This window comes from Osmerus mordax, chromosome 9, assembly GCF_038355195.1.
Source record: "Osmerus mordax isolate fOsmMor3 chromosome 9, fOsmMor3.pri, whole genome shotgun sequence".
Lineage (NCBI taxonomy): Eukaryota > Metazoa > Chordata > Actinopteri > Osmeriformes > Osmeridae > Osmerus > Osmerus mordax.
In genome coordinates, this window is record NC_090058.1 from 1682634 (window position 1) to 1705913 (window position 23280).

Below are 23280 nucleotides of genomic sequence, written 5' to 3' on the forward strand. Positions count from 1 at the left end.
AGATTTAGTAAAAGCTTGAGTGTGCATGCTGAAGAGTTGGTCGGAGGGGGGGTGGAGGGGGTCTGGGTCGTGGGGACAGAACAGCCAGCTCGCAGGAGAGTGGATTTGAGCAGCTTGGGGAGATGAGCGTGCACCGTCTAACGGGACACATCAGAAGCACCACTCGTCAATCCCCTCTCTCCCTCGTTCATTTGGGAGTATGATTTATACTTTTTGAAGTGAAGGGTCTTGAATCCCTCTATAAAGGAATTAAGAGGTCTCCCCTGGGTCTGGCATTCAAATGAGAGCATGGCGGGGATATGAGGGTTTTTTAATAGATATAAATTAGTATTCACAATGCCTCAAACTGGAATCTGAAGGCACCTTTTAGGTGGAGAAGAAAGGGGCAGTTTAGAAAAAGAAAGCTCTAAGAAGTTGGGCCTTTTCATTGCCGTCGTGTTTTTGCCCCTCATCAAGGAATGGTGGAGGGCTTTCTGGAATAGCCCCCCGAGAGAAAGAAAGAGAGAGGGGGGAGGGAGAGAGAGAGAGAGTAAGAGAGGGAGGGATAGAGAGAGAGGGAGGGGGGAGTGAGAAAGAGAGAGAATGCTTGAAACTAAATTAAGAATGCAGAGTAAATAGGGGCAGAGTGGAAACAATACAGTGAAGAGTTAGACAGACAGAGGGCTGTTCAACTTCGCAACAATCCCTACGCACTGAATACCGAGGATGACTTGGAGCTATGTAGGGCTTTGACAAACACATTTAAGAGAAACTATTTTGTATTCCCTATATTCCCTACATTTCCATCTCCAGTAATGCTGAGGTATTCATCTGCATTATGATAATAAACTCCTGCCATTTCTTTATTTGAGAAACTAAGTTAACCTTGAGAAAAAGTATGGTGTGTATGTGGGTTTGTGTGTGGGTATGTGTGTGGGTTTGTGTGTGTGGGTTTGTGTGTGTGTGTGTGTGGGTTTGTGTCAGTGTTTTTTGTCGGTGTGGATGTGCTCGTCTCACATGAGGCTATGATGAGAGTCTGGCTACTATCACACAGTCAGATCAGTGTTCCTACCACATCAGCCCTGCCCTCTTCCTAACACAACCTTCTCCGACACAACCCCAGTCCGGTGAGACTCACGCTGCTGTCCTTGCGGAGAGACAGCAGACGTTATAAATACCCTTCAGACTGTGGAACCGCATGTAAAGTGCAGTGGTTATAAAGTGACCTTTGACCAGGAAGTGGTTCATCAAGAGAGTTAACCATGGGATTGCCTGTCGATATATTGAGCCTGAAAAGGGGCTGCACTCGATAGCGGCCGGACAGACCCAGAGATTGTGTAACTTCATGCGGTGCCTCAGCAGGGCGGCGTGGCTCCCTGCGGGGTACCTGTTCCTGCAGACAGGGGAGGGCCACCTCCCAGGTGAGCTGTCTGGCACCATGTCCACAGGTAACGGACACAGAGGGATGAACTGCAGGAGGACAAAAGAGGAATGTTATTCACAGGGAGGAGCAACCTGTGTCAGAACAGTAGAAGCAGCTGTTTCAGTCTTATGAATTATATATCAGACTTTTACTGAGAGCTGTTGTTCACCTGGCTCCGGTCTCTTGTTCCGATGGACGGCAGCCAAAAACTGATGTGAAAAAATAAATCATCATGAGCCAGGAAACAATTTAGACACCTTTGATCACATTCAGGGTAACAGCAACACCACAAGCGACAGTAATTTGTCTGTCAGACTGTGTGTCATTCTCAGGGGTGCCGTGACGGGGGGGAATATTAAGACGATTCTAAGGGCCCTGAAAACCCAGACTTTCCTGTATGGTTTTGATTTTGGGGGCCGGAGTACAAATTAGTCAGGGGCTCCATAAACTTAGCAGTGCTCCTGAGCGTCCTCCAGCAGACTCACTCTCTCTGGTAAGGATCCTGTGAGAAATGCTTCATTCTCTCCACAGAAACTGTGTTGTCCTGTAACAAACCAAACAAAATGGAGGTAAAATACTTCAGTTCACTGTAATACAGTAGGATGATACGAGGTTCTCTCATTTCCATTAGTGCAACTGGCAGCAATGGTGACGTGGCAGCCTCACATAGTTCGATCCAACTGTTTCAACTAAGAAATTGGGCAATCCTGTGTTAAAATGATCCTAGTATATTAGGACTTAAACTTCCCTTTGAGTTGTCCCCTTCTACAGATATTTTTAACATTTACTCACAGTGCATTTCATTAGTAAAGAACCAACCCATTTGAAAAAAAGTGGATTCAAACAATGTTGTCGCTATGGCAGTATTCTTAGCTAGCTGGATCGCAATTCAAACAATACCATCTGCTAACTGAAAATATGACCTCAAAAACGTAAATAAGCTTGAAATGTATTTTTGGGAAACTGACAAATATAGTTAACAAGTTTGCTGGAAATACGGTTTGACGCATTTCCAATGTAACTGTTGTCTAGCAAGACAAGTTTGTTCCGCGAGAAAGAAACTTGAGTGTCTCGCTTTCTGTAGCTAAGTATTAACTCATTCATCGTCTTTCCACTTTAATATAAGACAAAGACAAGTATTTAGCTAGCCTAACGTGGTTGGTAGCTACTAGAGCTAAGCTAACACTAACAGGATTTGTAATAGTCATTTCGGACATGGTTGACGACTAAAATAAATCGGTTGGCTCCTAGCGATTCGCGCAAATAAACACAAATGAACGCGAAGCGAAAATTTGCTTCATTCGCGCAAATAATTAGCTTCGCTTTTTGGTGTGAGCACAGCATGTCGTCACCTTGCTTGGCAGCCTCCTCCGGCCCTTCCTGATGCAGCGGGCAGGGGCGCCAGGCAGCCTGTTCAAACGGGCCTGGTACCCTGCAACACGCACACAACACTGTCAGCTAGGACCTTAGCTAGGACCGTCATTATGACAATGGTGCTTAGTCATCAAAAAGACATTGAGTGGATCCAGTCACCTCTCTGTGAGGGGCGTGCAGGCTGCAGGAAGGTGGGGGCGGGATGCCGATCCTCCAGGACTGGGGGGGCATCTGAGTCCCAGCTGGGCAGCATGCTGGAGATCCCGGCTCCACACTCCCCCTCGAAGAACCAGTCACTCTGCTCATCGTCCCCTGCACACAGCCAGGAGAGACAGCGCTGTCAGGAACAGCATCAATGATCAGTGACACAGACGTTTGTTAAAATTCATGTACCATTTGTTATTTTTGACCAGGTTAGGCCTGGCCAAACTAGATCAGACCAAACCAGACCTGGCTAGACCAGACCAGACCTAGCAAGACCAGACCAGACTAGACCAGACTAGACCAGACCTAGCTAAACTAGACAAGACCAGACCAGACCTAGCTAAACTAGACCAGACCAGACCTAGCTAGACCAGACCAGACCTGGCTAGACCAGACCAGACCTAGCTAGACCAGACCAGACCAGCCCTAGCTAGACCAGACCAGACCTAGCTAGACCAGACCTGGGTAGACCAGACTAAACCAGACCTAGCTAGACCAGACTCCTTGGTCCCCAGACCTGTCAGTCAGCAGTGTACATGCAGGGTCCATGTCTCTCCCAGGTGTCGTGACAACTGTTAAATCAGGAGACGTCTCAGCCCACCACCCCTAATGAGAGAAGCCGAGGCTTCAGAGCTCATTAACACCACATGACAACGTCTCATTAGAACCGCCTGGGTGACCGGCAACCAGCACACTGTATCAGAACCTCACTCCGTTGTCCCGGTTACCCTCAGAGGACTGGCAATTGGTACCGGCCGGGTGGTCTGTCTCCTGTCCTCCACCTGTACGGGTTGTCACCTGGATGAACAGTGCGATGACACACGTCGAGACTGTACCTTGTCTCCCCTCGTCGTTGGTGAACAGGCCGGGGTCACTGCTGGTGACACTGCTGGTCTCCCTGCAAAACCAGCAAGAGAGAAACATTGGACATTTCTGTCTTATGTCAGTTTCTACAAGGCTCCAATAATAATGTGTGTATTTGTGTATATATGTGTGTGTATAGTGTATACACACACACACCATCTGAGTCAGCTCTGTAAAAGATAAAGTACAGTACTGTCTGTCATTGTAAATCAACATTGGTGTTTGGGCTCAACCAAGGTCGGGCATCTGAAAACCGAACAATGAGAATCGCAAAACATCCAAGTTCCAAAAAATACAAACATTTCACATACAACATTCAATCGCTCTCTAATGAATCAGCCCTGCATTAGAGGTCAACACAAACCACAACAGACAGAAAGAGAGAGAGAGAGAGAGAGAGCGAGCTCTCCACCCTCTGGTCGCCGACACAAAGGCACAGAGAAGGACTCTGATCAAAGCCACTGAGTGGCACGCACAGTTTAATTGAATATCCTCCGCTGTCAGCTCCAATCTAGTCTGGCCTGCATTGTGGAGGATGACGTCCCTCTGCCTTCCCCTCCCCCCGGACGGGCCCCGGTCTGGGAGGCAGCACAGGCAGGCCTCCAGTCCACGCACCAACTGGCCAGCATCTGTGTAGGCTGCTGTTCCTACCCAGCTTTCTCCCCCCCTCCCCCTCCACACGCCCCCAGGCAGCTCACCCCAGCCCCCCTCACCCCCAGCTCCCCACCCCCAGTGACCCCCCACCCCCCAGCTTCTCCACCCTGTCCTGGGTTACCCTGCCTCTGTCACAGCTCAGCCACCGAGGGCTGGGGGCTGCAGACAGACTGCAAGGTCACAGGCAGGAGAACAGGGGACAATCATCTGCTCTGCTGCTTTTAGAGACAAACATCATCACGGAAGGGACCTCCTCAAAGACCAAGTGCAGCACCTGGAAACGGGTTGAACGCAACAAAGAAGCACTCCTTTCTGCATCTCTCTGAATAACTGCACAAACAGTGTACAAACAAACAACGTTCTGAGACAGCCTGCCAACTGGCCTTTGGAACTCACAAGTCCTTCAGGGCCTACAGTCCACAGGGGAGAGAGAGAGACCTTCAGGGCCATGAGTCTACAGGGGAGAGAGAGAGACCTTCAGGGCCATCAGTCCACGGGGGAGAGAGAGAGACCTTCAGGGCCATCAGTCCACGGGTGAGAGAGAGAGACCTTCAGGGCCATCAGTCCATGGGGGAGAGAGAGAGACCTTCAGGGCCATCAGTCCACGGGGGAGAGAGAGAGACCTTCATTGCCATCAGTCCACGGAGGAGAGAGAGAGACCTTCAGGGCCATCAGTCCACGGGGGAGAGAGGGAGAGCTGCTGGGTCAGACAGTCGTGTGTTTAGCTTTGCAGAGATCAGCACTGACCTTGGTGAGCGCATGGCGGGGTCAGATATTTGCGTTTGTGCGTCTTTGCCGTACTGCAGACGTGCCGGCGCGGTGAGGCTCCTACCAGCGGCCCGGCCAGATGGTCCTACACCATCTCCCCTCACACACCAGGAAGCAGATGTGAGTGGGAGAAGACCTCTCCAGGGAATCTGGAGGATGTCTGGTCTGGCCAGCCAAGCACTCCTGGATCCTCCTCCTCCCCCCTCCATCCCCACCCCCCTCCTCCCCTCCCCTCCCCTCTCCACCCCCAGCCCCCTCCTCCTCCCCTCTCCACCCCAGCCCCCTCCTCCTCCCCTCTCCACCCCCAGCCCCCTCCTCCCCTCTCCACCCCCAGCCCCCTCCTCCCCTCTCCACCCCAGCCCCCTCCTCCTCCCCTCTCCACCCCAACCCCCTCCTCCTCCCCTCTCCACCCCAGCCCCCTCCTCCTCCCCTCTCCACCCCCAGCCCCCTCCTCCCCTCTCCACCCCAGCCCCAGCCCCCTCCCCCTGCCGACCCTGACTCCCCAGGCCTCTCCCCGCTGCCTCCCCACCTCTGGACTCTAGGCAGAGCATCTGGAGAGTTCAGCTCTCCGCTCCACATCAGCAGAGGGCATGCCTGCTGGCCAGGAGTCCAACTGGATATCTGCAACCTCTGCAATAAGCACTTATGGTTTCATTCGGGAGTCAGGTGGCTGAGCGGTGAGGGAATCGGGCTAGTAATCCGAAGGTTGCCAGTTCGATTCCCGGTCATGCCGACTGATGTTGTGTCCTTGGGCAAGGCACTTCACCCTACTTGCCTCGGGGGAATGTCCCTGTACTTACTGTAAGTCGCTCTGGATAAGAGCGTCTGCTAAATGACTAAATGTAACTGCAAATGTAAATGTCATTCCAGCGTGTTTACTTGATTTGTATACGTTACATGGGTATGCATTACAAAGAGTGATAACAAATACTATTTATTAAGAAAGACGAGACTTTATCAAAAATACATCCTGACAGATGACTAGCATTAAAGCAGCAACCACTTTTACAAATACAGAAACTTCCTATGCGGGGTTTTGTGCAAAGTTTGAAAAAGAATCACAGGTATAAACAATTAATTAGAGACACACATTAAGTATTTATCCCTATTAACGGTGTAATGTGATGTCGCTGAGAGCAGCCCACAGTCGATGTGAAACCGTTTCCATTAAGTACCACCTAATTAATGCCATGAATTATTGAGGTAGCCATTTTTCTTGGGACCAGAAGAAACATCTCTCTCTCTGTCTTTCATCCGCCATGACCTTTGTCAGGAAAAGTTTAACATTAGGTCTTTCTTTGTGTTTCCAAGAGAAATGTTCCCGTGTTTGTGTAGGCTAATCATGAGCAGACAACAGCAGAGCACAACAATTCCATTTTCTTTTCTTGTAATCATGAAAATGTCAGTTGCATAAGGTATCAGAATGATAAATAAAACCACAATCAACAACTCAGACACCAGACTGACTCAAGACAAACGACACGTGCCCCAAGAAACGAGAACAGCATTCCTCTCGTTTTGGGCTGAACTAATCGGTTCCCCGTACGGCCCCCATTGTCTGCATACAAGCTGGAGAGGTGAAGCAAAAACACAGTCTCCAAACGGCCGCTAATCATTAGGATATAATCCCAGGCTCCTGGGAGACGCAGGCCAGTTTACTGAGAGATTACAGGCCAGCAGTCTCTCACTGAGCCTGGCTGATCCAGATGAGGAGGAAAGAGGCAGAGACTGAGGGAGGCAAAGCACTTAGAACAATGGATCTGTGGGCTCTTCAAACAAGCCGCCCCTACCCAAATCCATGCCCTCTTCCATGGCGTATGATTATAAGGTTATCCCACCCTCCCTCTGCTACGGTAATTGGATTAGTCTCGGAGATTTATTAAAATGAACTTCGGCAAATGGAACGCAGTCTTCCCAAAAACTCCTCGCTGACTTTATAAAAAAAAAATCCAAATTGCGAAGCGGCAGGGCTGGGCGTGACCGAAGCCTGTCTGACGGGTCAGGTTTTGGCGTGGCAAGGTTGGTCTTAGAAGAACCAGCCTCAACCCTCCTCAGCCCCAGATGTCAGAGGCTGTGTCCCTGGCTGCCTCCACCCACAGGTGAGGCCTCTTCTCTGGGCCAGATGGGTGCCAGGTGTCCCCCTGCCAGCAGGGCTACACTGGTCTAATCAAGGATGTAGATCCCAGCTGGAGGAGCCAACATCTGCTCTCTGTGCACTTTGGTGGCTGAAGACGGGCTCTGCTTGGTGCACACGTGAGCAGTGACCTTGAGGGAAGGGGCATTTAGAAGATCAGACTGCTGATACCAGGAGGTTAATGGAACGCATGAAGAGAATGGAGATGTAGAGGGTTTCAAACAGCATTTCAACTGGAACTCACGGATCACAGCTTTTCCTGGTGTCTAAATAGCGTCGCAGTAGGACTGTCAACCACCCCCCCCCCTCCCCCTCCCCATCACAACTGCCATTCTGCCATTCCCTTCAGCTCTGGCACGACTTAACCCACAGATTGTTCAGTGCTCAGTAGTGCGCCAGGCTGCCGAGCAGCAATCAGGAGAGCTCTGTAGTGTAAGTGAGAAATGATTGACAGCGGGCCACGGTGTTCCCATTTATTTCTTCTCCGGAGGTGTTTTCTGTCAGAACGGCTATTGATTTTTCTATAAGGTAAGAAAACAAGTACCGTTGAGGGGCCAAGGAGGTCAGCACAAATTAAACCAGAAGATGTAAAGCCTTCTGTCTCTCCATTATTGGTTACCACAGACGTCTCTCACTTTTATTTTATGTTTTATGGGCCAGGAGATAATGGGATCATCAAGAGGGATTCCCAGAGGAGGGGGGAGGGACACATAGACAGACCAATCAGCACTGGACATACACAGAGACAGACCAATCAGCACTGGACATACACAGAGACAGACCAATCAGCACTGGACAACACAACCCGCATTAGCTTACAACTTCACCTGCATTGGCTAGAACTATCACTCATTACTCTAATTAATTGACACTGTGGTAATTGATTGGTTACAATGTCACTTATGGGCAGCTAATCCTAGATCTACTGTTGCTGAATAAAACCCACAGCAGAACAGGGACTCTGGGAGCTGGAACAGCTGAAGCTTTAATTACCAGGACCGAGAGAGAGAACTTCATCTCAAAACCAATCAATACAACACCAAGCGACTTATTTATTTGTGACAATATTTCTTAGAAGGAAATAATGAGCTGAGAGATGCCTGGAGGCAAGAGAGGCAGGGATCCCTCCCTGATGATCACAGAGAGAGAAGGAGACGAGGATAGCTGGGTCTTATCATTCATTATTCATGTCAATCCAATACTTTAAGATGGAGAGGCATCATTGTGATACCGTTTTCTGTTTCAGATGGTGACAAGGTGAATATTGACAACTAGATTAAAGCAGGCAGGCACTGTAGATCATTTTAAATGTCGCCTTGGTTAATTGCCTCTGTCAGATAGTAGTTATGCCCATGACTTTTATATCATAGGTTTAACTGCCTTGGGAACTTTCCCACACAAAGGGTAAAAGGTACATAATAATCATAATAAGTGTGCATAGAAGTTTTTTCACTGTAAGCAAAGACACAGATACTTAATAAATAATTACTGTTGTCACATGCATTAGCCTATATGTGTGAAATGCATTTCATGCCCCTTTTCTTTCACTCACTAGCCTGCCCATGTGGATGTTTCTTAAAAGCGGTAATCTAGCGATGCGTAGTGAAGTTTTGAAATATCAGGCCTACCCTTCAGACATGGTCTCATCAGACGCTTCTCTCTGCTCCTTGGCCTCCCTTGTGATCCGATCCTTCCAGCACTTCTCCAGCATGAGGCCGGCCCCCCCGGGGCTCCCGGCCTCCCTCTCCCCTCCCCCCCAGCCGTTAGAGCCTTTCTTCAGACGAGACAGACGCAGCTTCCTGGACGAGCGGGGGCCCCCGCCTCGCTCTCCCTCCAGACCGGACACTTTCAGCTTCTGTTGCAGACTGAGAGTCATGTCGGAGGCCATGCGCTTCACCTTCCTCCTCCTCCTCAGCGGCCGGCCGGGCGTGTTCTCCGTGACGGAGTCAGACTCGGGCCAGGAGGGCGGCCTGGGCCTGGTGGCGGGGCTGGAGAAGGAGGACCACAGCCTGGGCACCAGCGTGTCATCTGAGTCACTGTAGTTGGCAGCGGTGGTGGAGGAACAGGCTGGGGCTGAGGCTGGGGATAGGGCTGGGGCTAGGGCTGGGGCCGGGCCTAGTGTTGAGGCTGGACCTAGGGCTAGGGCTGTGGCTAGGCCTGGACCTGAGGCTGGGGGCGAGGCTGGATTGTCGCGGCTGTCCTTGGCTGCCTCGTCCAGGCTGGACTCTGAGGCCTCGCTCAGGCAGCGCCCGTGCTCCCCGGCGTGGAGGGCGGCGTCGCAGCGGCGCTTGCGGCCCCGGCGCCGGCGGACCTGCCTGCGCTGCTGCAGCGGGCTGAGGACCATCTCCTCCCACAGCTCCGCCAACTGGGTCTGCTCAGAGCTCTGCTCCAGGGACGACACCAGATCCTGCACCAACTGGGTCTGCTCAGAGCTCTGCTCCAGGGACGACACCAGGTCCTGCACCAGCTCCTCCATCCTGCTGCTGGGGGAAAGAGGAGCACTGGTGAGGCGCTCTACCGAGTCGCTCTACCGTGAACTAAACAAGGACTGACATCAGACTGCTGCGACTAACATGAAGCAGTTTTGGTTAATGGCACAGCATTCAAGAGGGGGGGAAGAGCTGACAACTTTGTTTGATTGTGGATGTCACTGGTACATTATACTGTTTGCTATCCAAAAACAATTTATGTACAGTAATGTGTTCAGGTGATGTCACACCTACTGAACTGGAATGAGTGAAGTAACATACCTAATCCCACATTATGCCTGCTCTGCTAGGCAACAAGGCTGCCAGACCATTGGCTGCTCATTGCAGTGTTTCGTTCTCACTCTGTAGCACTATTGTATTTGCAGCCGGATATAGCTCTGTCGCATAAGAACAGCATAATCTCGTATACAGCATGCTCATGCAGTATCTCGAGCCCTCACGTGCGCTATTACATAATGACAAAGCGAGCAGCATGAAGACAAAGTGTGGTCCGTTACAAACTAGGGAAAAAACGGAAGAAAGGACGCTTAAATACAATAGGTTACGCTAGTATGTTACAATATAATTCAATATAATATTATAAAATGAAATAGAATACAATATGTCTTACATGTCTCACATTAATTTGACGTTATAGTCTTACAAACCCTATATTCATCCATCAACAAACATCGTAACATGTTGTCAAACCATTTCACAAAAGAAATGCACAGTTGATTACATGAAACGTGTCTATAATAATATCATAGGTGTTATGTAACGGTATCCGATAGTGCTGTTGTCTCAACACTCACCGACCGCAGTCTTGGCTTGTTTTGTTTTTACAGCTGTAAACACGAGAGACGTACTTCCGCCCCGCTGTCACACCAATGAAGTGATTTCCGCCCAGCTGTTTTTATGAACGATAAGGTGACAAAAACTAGATTACTATCATACTGAAGAGGAAAGTTGACATCTCTGACAAACTTTGTCTATAATATCCACTGTATAAGGTTCTATATTATTATGATTCTTGATCAATACCATATAAGCTAAACATATTTACATTTAGTCATTTTTTAGCAGATATTTATGATGACTTAAAACTACCACTAATAATTATTCTGATAATGTGTAAAACAAATACTTTGATCGTCAGCTACATGTAACACTATGTTCATGTTTTAAAACAATACAAATGAGTGTTTTCATAATGTCTGACACGGTCCAATTGTGAAAGTTTGCCTGAATGCCAATGTGAAGCTGAATGAAGCAAAAAGTCATTTACCACTCCTTTCATCTCTCAGATGAAGCCAGCCTAAATAATGAAGAAGAAGAGAGAAAAAAACTCTGAAAACGAGTACAAAAGCCATTTAATCTCTCTCATCTTCCTCTTAATAACTGCAAATTTCCCCTTGGGCCGTTGGGACAGGGTCTCTCTGTGGCTCTGCCATCTTATCTGTCCCCTCCATATTTCAGCGTGGCGTGTGACTCCCTCAGTACCCAGCCCCCGGCCTCCTCTCACCAGGGCCTGGGGGAGAGGCTGGCTCTGGGGCCCGCCATTGTTCTGGCCTTGGAGGCAGTCTGGGGAGAAGGCTGAATCTGGGAATTTAAAGAAACGTAGCCATTGCTTCATTAAGCACCAGCCTTTCACAAGCAAACATATCAGAAATTGTCCCCTTTCAGAAGCAGTAATTAGCAATTTGGAAACCTTGCCCCCTCAGGACATACAGTTTCAATTTAGTCTACAGGACAGCTTCTAAGCCACTTAATATTCATTGTTTCTCACATCTTCCCAATTTCTCTACGTATATTGTCTAGTCTTTCACTGGTGATAAAGTGTTTTATCTTCAATGTAATTCTTCTTTTCAACAAGCCCTCTGCCAGAGAAGTTAATTTTTATAAATTATTTTCAAAGGGATTTGTATAGAATGTGTGGGATATGATAGCAAAGTAGTCTTTAAGAAGCGCCAAGCTTGGTTTCCATAGGAGTTGTGCATGCTTGATTAAGCTGGGAAGTAAATAGTCTATAAGAACACTTCCTGCAACTTATAATCAAAATTATTCACAACACAAATGTCTCTTACAGGATATCAGTCACTAAAACAATGTCTTAAACAAGTCAAAGCAGTGATACTTTTAAGTAGTTCTGCTGTTTTTTACCCCAATTATAGACACTTCCCTGATGACTGATGAATGTATATCATGGTTGCCGTTTGGAGTTGTTATTGTTGGTATTTAAGGAACATGCTTCACTTTTACCTCTTATTTTGAAGTTAACATTCATGCCAAGCTTTGGGAACTCAAACTATTTCCCTTGGTGCTTGGGTGAGAGGGCAAATGTTTGCAAACTATTTAATAACCTAAACCACATGTCCTCTTACTACAGGGGCGATAATGACACTTATCTGAGACTCAGAGGGGCTTTTGTTTGCCACCACTTCTATTCATTTGCAATCAGCTTTGTCTAATAAAAGTAATTGATTTTGCTCCTTTCACGCAAATGAAAAGAGAGTTTGTGATTAAGCATTTTGTCTCAAAATCAAAATTTCAAGATTCTCATCAATTCTTGAGGAAAATATGCAGCTAATTAAAGCAACAACAAAAAAACTGACTCAAATGTAAAAAGGGGGATTGAGAAATAAATAAAGAATAAAGTCACAGTGAGCTATCTTTCCCGGGCAGAGACTCACCAGGGAGACCACTCCCGGCCACCAGAAATGAGCTACCTATCAGTGAAGAGAGTGACTTCTCCATCCTATTTGACTTGGCCCTGCTATCATCTCTTAAGAAGATGTCAGCCTTGCTTCGTCAATTTCTCCGAGCCTTTATCAACCGCTCAGACGCTCCCAATGCAAAAAAGAGAGCTGAATTTCAATGGCTTTCAGGGAGGCACACTAAAGAATAAGTGTTATGCGATAAAAAGGAGGTTGTTAAATAGATCTGTCTATTTGTATGGTAATAATGATCGCTTAAAGACTGGGGGCGTCGTGACTTGTAGAACAAGGAAACAAATCTGTATTCGGGTATTGCGTTAACATGACTCTCCCAATGACCTTGTGAAACTTTCATACGGTAAAAAAAAATGAGTAAAGAGGCTTTGTGTCTCTCTCCTGTCTGCCACAGTAAGAATATGCAGCTCTGTTTTCAAGCTGTATTCTCTCATCAAATGTCCTGTTTTCCACAACTCACCATACTTAAATACACACTCTCTTACCCTTGGGTCAGATTCTTGGATGAAGGCCAATTTCATGTTATTGACCAGGTGGGATCAAGTCTCATAAAAGAAAATCGTTCTCATGATTCTATCACTTCAAACTGAAACCCCTTTTTGGGGGTCTATATTGATGAAATAACAGGGTTTTTTTACACAAAACATCAAAACCAGACCAATAAACAGCCTCTAAATACTCTCATTAGGATTCGTACGTCACTGTTTGTTGTCCCCAGATGGCGAGATCTATCTCCTAAATAATCTCAGCCAGCGGAGGTCCATGGTTGCCGCGGTTTTGTTCTGAAGCTATTCAGACAGTTTGTTGTTCCTGTGTACCTGGAGACCCCCCCTGTCCATTGTTTCAGAGCCGTTGTTGTCACGGTTAGTGATGTCAGCTCGGCCCAAACGAGGCAGGTTTGACATGTCAATTTGGCTGAGGGGCGGACCCAGGCTCAGTGCAGTCATTTGATTCGTTATCTCGCCCCTTTGATATCTCAGTCATGTGTCAGGCCAAACAAAAAGCAGTCTTGCCATGCCAGCGATGTCTGCCAGAGACTGTGCGATGAACATGATTGATTCTTCAAGCAGTCGAGAGGATAAGTAGGTATTCTTCCTCTGGCTACAGCGATGACAGTAGCTGCTGATGAAAAAGCCCCATCACTCCAGCTTGAGACAGTCTCAGGGTAATCTGGAGTCCAACCCACTAATAAAAAAAAAAAAAACAGGACCTAATAAAATACACACAACATAAAACGCTGTGTCTCTATTCAAATTTCAAAAACAGCTGTTGACAGCTATGGACGTTGTTTACATTATTTACAGCCGGCCTTTTAATCCGCGGCCCTCTGTTTGGCCACACATGTGTTGGGATGAGCAGAGGAGAGAGGGTCGGCGAGAGACCTAATATCTCTGTGACCGGCCCCTGGTTGCCTTGCGGGGGGTTCACAACCAGCAGTGATGGCCAGCCCTTCTCTCTTCAGCTCTGCTGCAAGGCCTCCTCCAGCCTGGTCAACCCCTTTCCATTTATCTGGTGGGATAACTATAAAAATCTGTCAGAAGGCAGGGGGAGGCTTTGCCGCTCTGCTCCAGCCGAGCTGGCAGATTGAGAGCCCCCTGTAATGCACAAGTCTGTTTTTATTATTCTTGCTGGGGGAACACTATTTCATCAAGCGTATGATTCCACAGAAGAGAGGAGATAGCCTCAGCCCGGCTATATTTCTTCCAATCAAACATTCCAAGGGGGAAAAAATGAGTGGCTGCCATCAAATCCCAGAATAATGCTGCCAGATTTTATGTAAAAGGAAGGACTGATGGACAAACACAGGAAGGCAAGACAAGTTTAATGACGTGTGCTCAGGAGCTGAGATTGGAAAACTGACAGAGAAAAGCAGCCTCTTTGGCGGAATATAAATTGTTGTGCGCTGTAAAAAGGCTTTTATCTGGAGTGAATATGGGACGTAATACACAGGTCAGGGTTAAGTCATTTTCTCCGGCAAGTTAAGCGAATAATGAAGGCGAACGCGTGCGGAGAAGCAGCGCTGCTACTGCCAGTTTATCTTCATTTATTATGCCAAATCTCATGATTTTGGCGTTGGTGCGTTGGGTGCTCTGGCGCGCACCGGTGGACGACATATCGCTTAATTTACACAAGGTAATGAAAGCAGGGAATGAGAGGACAAAACAATTTACCTGCTGACACGGGAAGAAGTGATTTGCGAACACAGGGGTGAGCGGAAGAGCAGACAGAGTGCCAGGGAAGAGGAGTGGGAGAGCGAGGGAGAGGAGAATGGGGTGAGGAGGAGGAGAGAGAGAGACAAGGGTGGGAGAGAGAGGGAGAGGGAGAGAGAGAGAGAGAGAGAGAGAGAGGGGTGGGAGAGAGAGGGAGTGGAGGATGGGGTGAGGAGGAGGAGAGAGAGAGAGAGAGAGAGGGGTAGGAGAGAGAGGGAGAGGAGAATGGGGTGAGGTGGAGGAGAGAGAGAGGGGTGGGAGAGAGAGGGAGAGGAGAATGGGGTGAGGAGGAGGATAGAGAGAGAGAGAGAGAGACAGGGGTGGGAGAGAGAGGGAGTGGAGAATGGGGTGAGGAGGAGAGAGAGAGGGGTGAGAGAGAGAGGGAGAGGAGGATGGGGTGAGGAGGAGGAGAGAAAGGCAGAGGGGTGGGAGAGAGAGGGAGAGGAGGATGGGGTTGAGAGAGAGAGCGAGGGTGGGGGGGATGGATGGACAAAGAGAAGAGTAGGCAGTGGAAAAAATAAGGATTTTGGAGGGATGATGGAGAGAGGTTTTGAAGAGGGGAGAGAGGAGTTTAGTGATCACAGTCATGGTGATGGGCTGTAGCACTACTAAACCCTTGGTGAGCAACGCAGAGGCAAGCGGACACACACACACACGCAATCAGTCCATAATTGACTTCAAATCTGATGGAGGGCCTGTGCTGACAAGGCCCTTGTTTTTACTCCTCCTTCCGTCCCAATCGTAATCACTTAGACTGAACCACTCCTGTGAAGGGGTCGGGGACGATGGGATACGACAATAATCACACACAACATGCAACAGGTATTCTCTGTTAGTCTGTCACAAACTGATTTCTCAACATGATTTTCGTCTTGTTCAGGACCATGTAAGTACGGCGACTGGAAACCCCTCTAAACTGTACACACAACTACACCAAGAAGAACTCCAGCAAGGATCTGAAATATGACATCCACATGCAAAAAGGTTCAAACATTCGGATCATTTTGATTCCACATTGGTCTTCCAATTCTACATTAATTACAGTGTTCACATTTGATCGTTTTGTCACAGAAATAACACTGGAAGACCGGCAGCTAAATGATGACAAAGATTGGGATCGATTGACACACCCAATCAACTCCACTTCTAGGATTCTACTATCTAAGTGTGGGGCTGGCCACTCAACAGATGGACTTTCGCCTGAGCAGACAAGAGTCTGGTTGTGACTGGCCACAGTCCCTCCAGAGGAGCCCTGTAATTTTCCAATCACTACCCTTCAGGCCAGGCCAGTCCTCAGGGCAGCGCGATCAGATGAGCTCCCACTCTTTCCTTTGTTAAAGGCCAGAGTCTATCCGTCTGCTCACAGGAACCAAAACAATCAGAGGCGGACGAGACTGTGGCTTTTTCTGTCTCTCTGGAGAGGGGCCAGAGGGGGAGAGAGGAGGAGGCGGAGGCAGGGGGGGGGGGAGTGGGGGAGAGAGATGGAGGAGTGGGGGGAAGGAAGGGGTGAGACAGGTAGCCTGGTTCCCCCTGCCCACGGCGCTGAACGCTGGCTGGTTCTGGTGATGAGGAACGGGCTCACGGCTCAGCTCGGAGCTGGCCAGGCGCACCGCAGGACGAGACAGAGAGAGGAAGTGTCGCTCCTCCCAGGCCCACTGAGCCAACCTGGAGTGTGCTGGGTCCCGCCGCGCAGAGTCTTCACAACAAATCAAACACCAGCACACCCCCCGCCCCTAACGAGTCCTCCCACACAGCTGGTGCTTCCCCACTCGCCTGTCTGGAAGAATGTGCGACGAAACACGCTCGGTCGTCAGGGATTAACTTATCTCGCGATGCTCACTGATGATCGTAGTGAAAACAATCCAACACAGCAGTTAATGAGTGTTGTGTTTGAGGCAGGGGCATGCGGGAGAGCGGGGGGGGGGGGGGGGGGGGGGTCAGGGGGAGAAGGGAGGCGTGGTCGTTGAGCCCTCCTTCAGCCGCCCGCCCCCCCTGCTCACAGCTCCGTCTTCCAGCTTATTTCCTCTCACAACGAGAGGTGACAGTGAACAGCGGAACTCGTCAGTGTGAATAACACACAGTCATGCTCGGTGAGACCCTCTCACACACACGCTCACACACACTCACACACTCTCACACACACTCACACACACACACACTCACACACACTCACACACACTCACACACACTCACACACTCTCACACACACACACTCACACATGCTCACACACACTCACACGCACACATTCACCCACACACACACTCACACACATTCTCACACACCCACACGCTCACACACACCCACACACACACGTGTCTCAGAGCCTCACAGGCCCAGCAGCAGTCAGACTGCCAGGCCCAGTCTGACCTCCTCCATTACAGCTTAAACACGGACAAATTGAGCAGTTTGACGTGTTACTGCACATTGTCTTACTCTTCGACCTCCGCAGTGAGAGCACAGCTACGACGTTCACAAGGAAGGAAGTGCGTCAACGCTGTGATCTTTACCTTCAGTCAGAACGTGCCGTCTGGGAGCCAAGGGCACACGGTTAATTTTTTGTTTACAACACTGCCAAGCTCACGTTACTGTAAACGCAGGGCTCTGGCAGTTGCACAATCCTCGGTGCTGTCCTCTTCTCATTGGTCCAACGGCATCCTTCAGTGGCTGCCATCCTCTAAGAGCCTGTCTACAAGACGACCACTGGTCAGGCTTAATTTACCCCCAGCGACCGTCCACTGCTCCATCAGCAGACAGTATCACATAACTGCTAATGGCCCAGGAGGGAGGGAGGGAGGGAGGGAGGGAGGGAGGGAGGGAGGGAGGGAGGGAGGGAGGGAGGGAGGGAGGGAGGGAGGGAGGAGGGAGGGAGGGAGGGAGGGAGGGAGGGAGGGAGGGAGGGAGATGGAGCCCAGGTTCATCCAAACATTTAATAACTTATCCAATCTGGAGCGTTCACCTCTTACTGGGCTAATTATATCATTTAACCGGCCCGGACCAGCGCTCCCTCTCTCACTGTCATCACATAATTATGACTTATGCCAGAGCAGCCTAGCAAGCTGGACCAAGTCAGCTCCGCATAAATTTTAATGATCACTTAGACGATATCAACGTTCGCGGGCCTTCCTCAGCATTAGCAGGGAAATATGGACACCAGCACCAGAGGGCTGACAACATAGGGACAAAGAGACAAAGGAGAGGAGAGGAGGGGAGGAGGGGAGGAGGGGAGGAGGGGAGGGGAGGAGGGGAGGAGGGGAGAGGAGAAGAGAAGAGAGGAGGGGAGAGGAGAAGAGAAGAGAGGAGGGAAGGACAGGGCACAGGAATGAAGAGGGCAGGCAGGGAAAAACAAGGATAGACAAGGAGAAGAGAACACGCACGTTGAAGAGAAGCTGGAAAAGGACGAGCTGAGGTAGGACATGTGAGGGTCGGGTCAGCTGGTCAGTGACAGACACCTCCTCCTGCGTCCGAGGGATGGGTGTCACAGAGGGAGTGACACACCAGGCCAGCGTCAGGCCTGTCAGAGCGCCGAGCGGGACGCCGAGCGGAGCGCCGGGCGGAACGCCGAGCGGAGCGCCGGGCGGAACGCCGGGCGGAGCGGCAGTCGAGGGGGAAAAGGAGAGCCGTCCGCCGCCTCAAAGCCTCAAACTTTCAAGGAACTTTCAAAGGTTGTAAAAGAGAATCATGAACAATGACAATATGAAAATAGATTGGATATAATGAAAAGGGGAGAGGGTCTTTTTTAATAGCTGTAAAACGGCTAATTACTCCTCTATGATTGATCATGGTAGAGGCGCATTGGGAGATGTTAGACTCTTGAGCTTTAATAATGTTCTGGTGAAATAATTTTACATTTCTTATGTAATTAACTAATGTTGTACAACTTCAGTGACCTTAAACTACTGTGGAAGAAATTACACAGTGTGCAGCTACATTGACATCCCAAGGCAACCTGATGCCATGCAAGATCTTTTCTTAGAAATTCATGAGAAGAAATTTGTCTCATCTAAACTAATCCTAACAATGACACGTATAAATGTGCAGCCCACTTGAGAGACAGAACTATATCTTACTTGTTTGTGAAACAGGCGAATTTGACCTTTCTCTGACAACAACATGGCAGGGAGTATAAACATGCTTGACAGTTAGAGGCAGAAGCAGAGACTTCTGGGCTGTCCTGATAGGCTACAGCAGAGAGGGAGGGAGACAGATATACAGTGTATATATACAGAGAGAGAGAGAGAGAGAGAGAGAGAGAGAGAGAGAGAGAGAGAGAGAGAGAGAGAGAGAGAGAGGGAGAGAGGGAGAGGGAGAGAGAGAGAGAGAGAGAGAGAGAGAGAGAGAGAGAGAGAGAGAGTCAGAGATACAGAGAGTTAGAGAGGCATGAGCTTTGAAGAAGAAACGATCTCCTATCCTCACACTTAATATTTATGTGTGTTTGCGTGGCTATCCCATTTCAGGGGCACCTCGTCGGTGCACTGAGGAGATTGAATGACAAAAACAACCTGCTTGGAAAGACCTACAGGTCTCCTGACTGATGATGCACGACCCAAAACATTTAGTCATTTAGCAGACGCTCTTATCCAGAGCGACTTACAGTAAGTACAGGGACATTCCCCCAAGGCAAGTAGGGTGAAGTGCCTTGCCCAAGGACACAACATCAGTTTGCATGACCGGGAATCGAACTGGCAACCTTCGGATTACTAGCCCGATTCCCTGACCACTCAGCCACCTGACTCCCCAAAACACCTTCTCTACTCTGAGCTACAGCTTTATAGAGGGATTCAGACTTTGTTGTTTTCCATCTAAAACAAGATTCACTGTTTTCAGAAAGTCTGGCACTGTTTGTTAAAATCTCTCCTAGGCTGAGGACTAAGGGCTAAGGGCCAACCACATCACAAACCTCCAAAGGAATCCAGGTTGTCTCAGAGGGAGAACACACCACAAAGGACATTTCTCACCACAGTCCCCTTCCTCTCCAACATTAGATTAGATTGTATGTTCCCTGCACACTTCCCCTGGGCTGTCAAACGAGCTGTCAATCATGTGTCAGAGGGGCCCCATGCTCATCTGCTCTAATACATCACAGCCTTTTATAAGGATCAGTATCTAGGGAAGTCAGGTGGCTGAGCGGTGAGGGAATCGGGCTAGTAATCCGAAGGTTGCCAGTTCGATTCCCGGTCATGCCAACTGACGTTGTGTCCTTGGGCAAGGCACTTCACCCTACTTGCTTCGGGGGAATGTCCCTGTACTTACTGTAAGTCGCTCTGGATAAGAGCGTCTGCTAAATGACTAAATGTAAATGTAAATCTATGCTGCTCTCTCTGTCCTCCACGGCGCAGTGCAGGGAGCGCTGGCTTCACTCCCCTGCCCATCTGGAGAGTGGAGAGAGACATCACAGGGCCCCTGGTGACGAGTCACTTCCTGTGCGATGCCCAACGCCCCTACGAGGAGCCTGACGTCAGCCGGGCCGGCGCGCGGCGCCCCGAGCTTTTCAATCACGACGCGGCGTTCTAAGAAGTGGTAACACAGCCGTGTTGGACGTGACAGCCACTGATGAATCACATTTACTGGATGCTGATATCAGTATCTCACCGTGTGTTTACGATAAAGACAATCAGTTTAAGTTGTGGAAAGATATCACCTCAGCCCAAAAGAACAAATGGGATTACGTGTACAGGATTAACAGGAAGCACTTTAGGTTGACTAGGTTGAAAAAGTGTCCAGAATGTCTTCACACATATGTAACTAACATTTTCTGCGACACAATTCTTTCTGTTTCATAACAGAAAAAATCCATATTTCCTCTCAGTGTGTTCATGTCCTTGCAACCTCTTTATAATAATGAAGTTCGAACTGAACGACTGCTGTAACTATCACAGGCTCCATCAGTCTGATCGAGTGATTCAGTGCCTAAGTGTGTGTTGAGGGGAATCCTGAGGCAGGTGTGTGTAGTGTACTATCGGCATGTGGTGGGGCTTCCAAGTTTATGGTCCCTTGGCACATGGACAGCTATCCATCCCTATCCCAGGCTCAGTAATACAGCTCAGGCAACCTGCTTGGCAACAGGCCCCCTCATCTGTCTGTACTGTTCATTAACGAGCCTCCTGCTGTGCCGGGCCCAGCTACATTCCTGGAGACAGGCTCTGTAGAGGTCCAGCAGAGAGACTGGATATTCTAGCTAGAGCTGAAACTCATGTTTCTCTTGCTGAACAGACCAATACCAAATCTGAGGAGTTATGAAACGAACGGTTATCTTACCTGTTAAGTGTGTGAAGACTTTCCTGAGTGCTTGAATACGTCCAGCTGCAGCACATGAGCGTTGCAGTGGCTGGGGCGGGGGGGCGGACTTCGTCGCAGCGCAGTGGGTCTGCGTCGGCTGAGCCTGTGTGACATAATCCTAACAGGTCCACACAGTGTGGCTGAAGTCTGTGTGCAAACAAACCTGTCCCACACACACTCATCACAGGAGACACATCACGCAAACACCCACACATCACGTGAAAAAACATCATACACACACAAGTCACACACAAACACAGCCTCATTGGAATTTCCAGCTCATGTGACATCGCTCATGGAATGACAAAGAATGAATGTGTTTGATAGAAAACCCTTCTCCTCTTTCTACTCCCTCTCTCTTTATCTTCTCTCTCTCACACAGATGAAAATCATGACCATGACAAGATATTATCCAGGTCAACCTCTTGTGTATGATTATGAATACATTTGGGTATCACATGCGTACATTTCAATCCTCTCTCAGTCCTGTCCTATTCTGAGAGGTACTTGGATCCCCCCCAATCCTCCTCCCTCTCTCTCTCTCTCTCTCTCTCTCTCTCTCTCTCTCTCTCTCTCTCTCTCTCTCTCTCTCTCCCTGTCCCTCTCTCTCTCCCTGTCCCTGTCCCTCTCTCTCTCTCTCTCTCTCTCTCTCTCTCCCTGTCCCTCTCTCTCTCTCTCCCTGTCCCTCTCTCTCTCTCTCTCTCTCTCTCTCAGTGACAGGGACTTTATGTCTGGGGCCGGGATGATAATAATGTTTCTAATCTTGTTACATTGCACAGAGAATTGTCTCCCGTGTTAATGATGAACCAGCCCCTTCCCGGCCCTGTAGAGATGCTTACTTTTAATTTGTGTACTGTCATCTCCCCGCGACGCCACGGAAATTGATGCGCCCCCTTCTTTTTAATTAAATCAAAAACAGTCGGGGGCCGAGCGGGGGGGGGGGGGGGGGGGGGTGGGAGCCCGGGGGGGGGGGAGCCCACACCCTGTACAGCTACAGACATAAAACAGACCTGAATGACTTCCAGCCAAGATGTGGCTGGCTCTGGGCTGGACACCCTGGCTCTGGGCTGGACACCCTGGCTCTGGGCTGGACACCCTGGCTCTGGGCTGGACACCCTGGCTCTGGGCTGGACACCCTGGCTCTGGGCTGGACACCCTGGCTCTGGGCTGGACACCCTGGCTCTGGGCTGGACACCCTGGCTCTGGGCTGGACACCCTGGCTCTGGGCTGGACACCCTGGCTCTGGGCTGCTGCTGCCTCTCTCCTGATCTCTCCCTGTACCTGCGTGTGTTAGCATCCCTGTTATGACACGCCCTAAAAGGAAGAAGAAAAAAAGAAAAAAGGTGTGCAAACCTATGCAAAGTAGCAACATCAAAATGGGATATTCCCCCCTGATAGAAAGATTATCCCACCAGTCTGGAACACAGGTGGGCCTGCGGTGAAACTGAAGACAAAGTGTACAAAAAAAAAAAAAAAACAGCAGTGTAAAATTCCCGCCCATTAGGAGGAGGATAATTGGATTTCCTGTGTCCTGTGTGGTGGGTGTTGCCAGAGCGACTCCAGAAGCTGTGACATTATCAAGGTAACATAACCTGAAGGCTGCGACAGCAGCTCTGGCCCTGGAAACCCTGTCCTCCAGTTCCACATCACCGCCTGCTTGGCTATTCATCCTGTGGACCCTGCAAATGAAATTATAGGAGGAAGAGCATAGGACATTCTTTGGGAATTAATCCCATTTATGCCTAAACCCACTTCGAAATGTCATAGCCGAGCCACTGTTTAGATGTAAGGCGCATTCACAATTAGACACATGCATTGGGAGGATTGCAGTAACACAAATTTGTTTCTTGGATAAAATAAAAATCCTCATGGACATACAGTTGCTGAGATATACCAAAGATCTGTGAGGACTCCGAACAGTCGCTGCACATGGCATTAGTGTGAACGCAGTTGCATGCATTAACAGGTTAATAATGTGAACTGTGAATACTGGTGGTGATGTGTTTGAATGTTTTATGATAACAGTGACTTACAGTTTAAATGAGGTATTTAGCTCATGGAAGATAAACAGGGCCAAGGCAAATATCAACCAGGAAACATTACATATTCAAAATAATGTTTAACACCAAAAATGATCTCTTTCCTCCTGAAAACGTTAAGTGTATGACATTAAACTATATGTTCCATTAACTA

The 23280-nt window shown here is 49.0% G+C and overlaps 1 protein-coding gene across 2 annotated transcripts in view; it reads right to left on the reverse strand.

Annotated features, from left to right (window-relative positions):
- LOC136949145 (G patch domain-containing protein 2-like) overlaps positions 1–10358 on the reverse strand; it is a 21541-nt gene extending 11183 nt beyond the window's left edge. The window contains exons 1-8 of one of the 2 annotated variants that reach the window (XM_067243352.1): positions 10151–10358; positions 9029–9880; positions 3817–3878; positions 2936–3088; positions 2755–2834; positions 1888–1946; positions 1572–1611; positions 1367–1449 (exon numbers count right to left, since the gene is read on the reverse strand). In XM_067243352.1, the coding sequence (XP_067099453.1) occupies positions 1367–1449; positions 1572–1611; positions 1888–1946; positions 2755–2834; positions 2936–3088; positions 3817–3878; positions 9029–9876 (1325 nt within the window). In that variant the 5' untranslated portion in view covers positions 9877–9880; positions 10151–10358. Of the gene's footprint in view, positions 1–1366; positions 1450–1571; positions 1612–1887; positions 1947–2754; positions 2835–2935; positions 3089–3816; positions 3879–9028; positions 9884–10150 lie in introns of both variants that reach the window. The other variant, XM_067243351.1, reaches the window with a different exon arrangement.
- Between the last annotated feature and the right edge of the window lie 12922 nt (positions 10359–23280).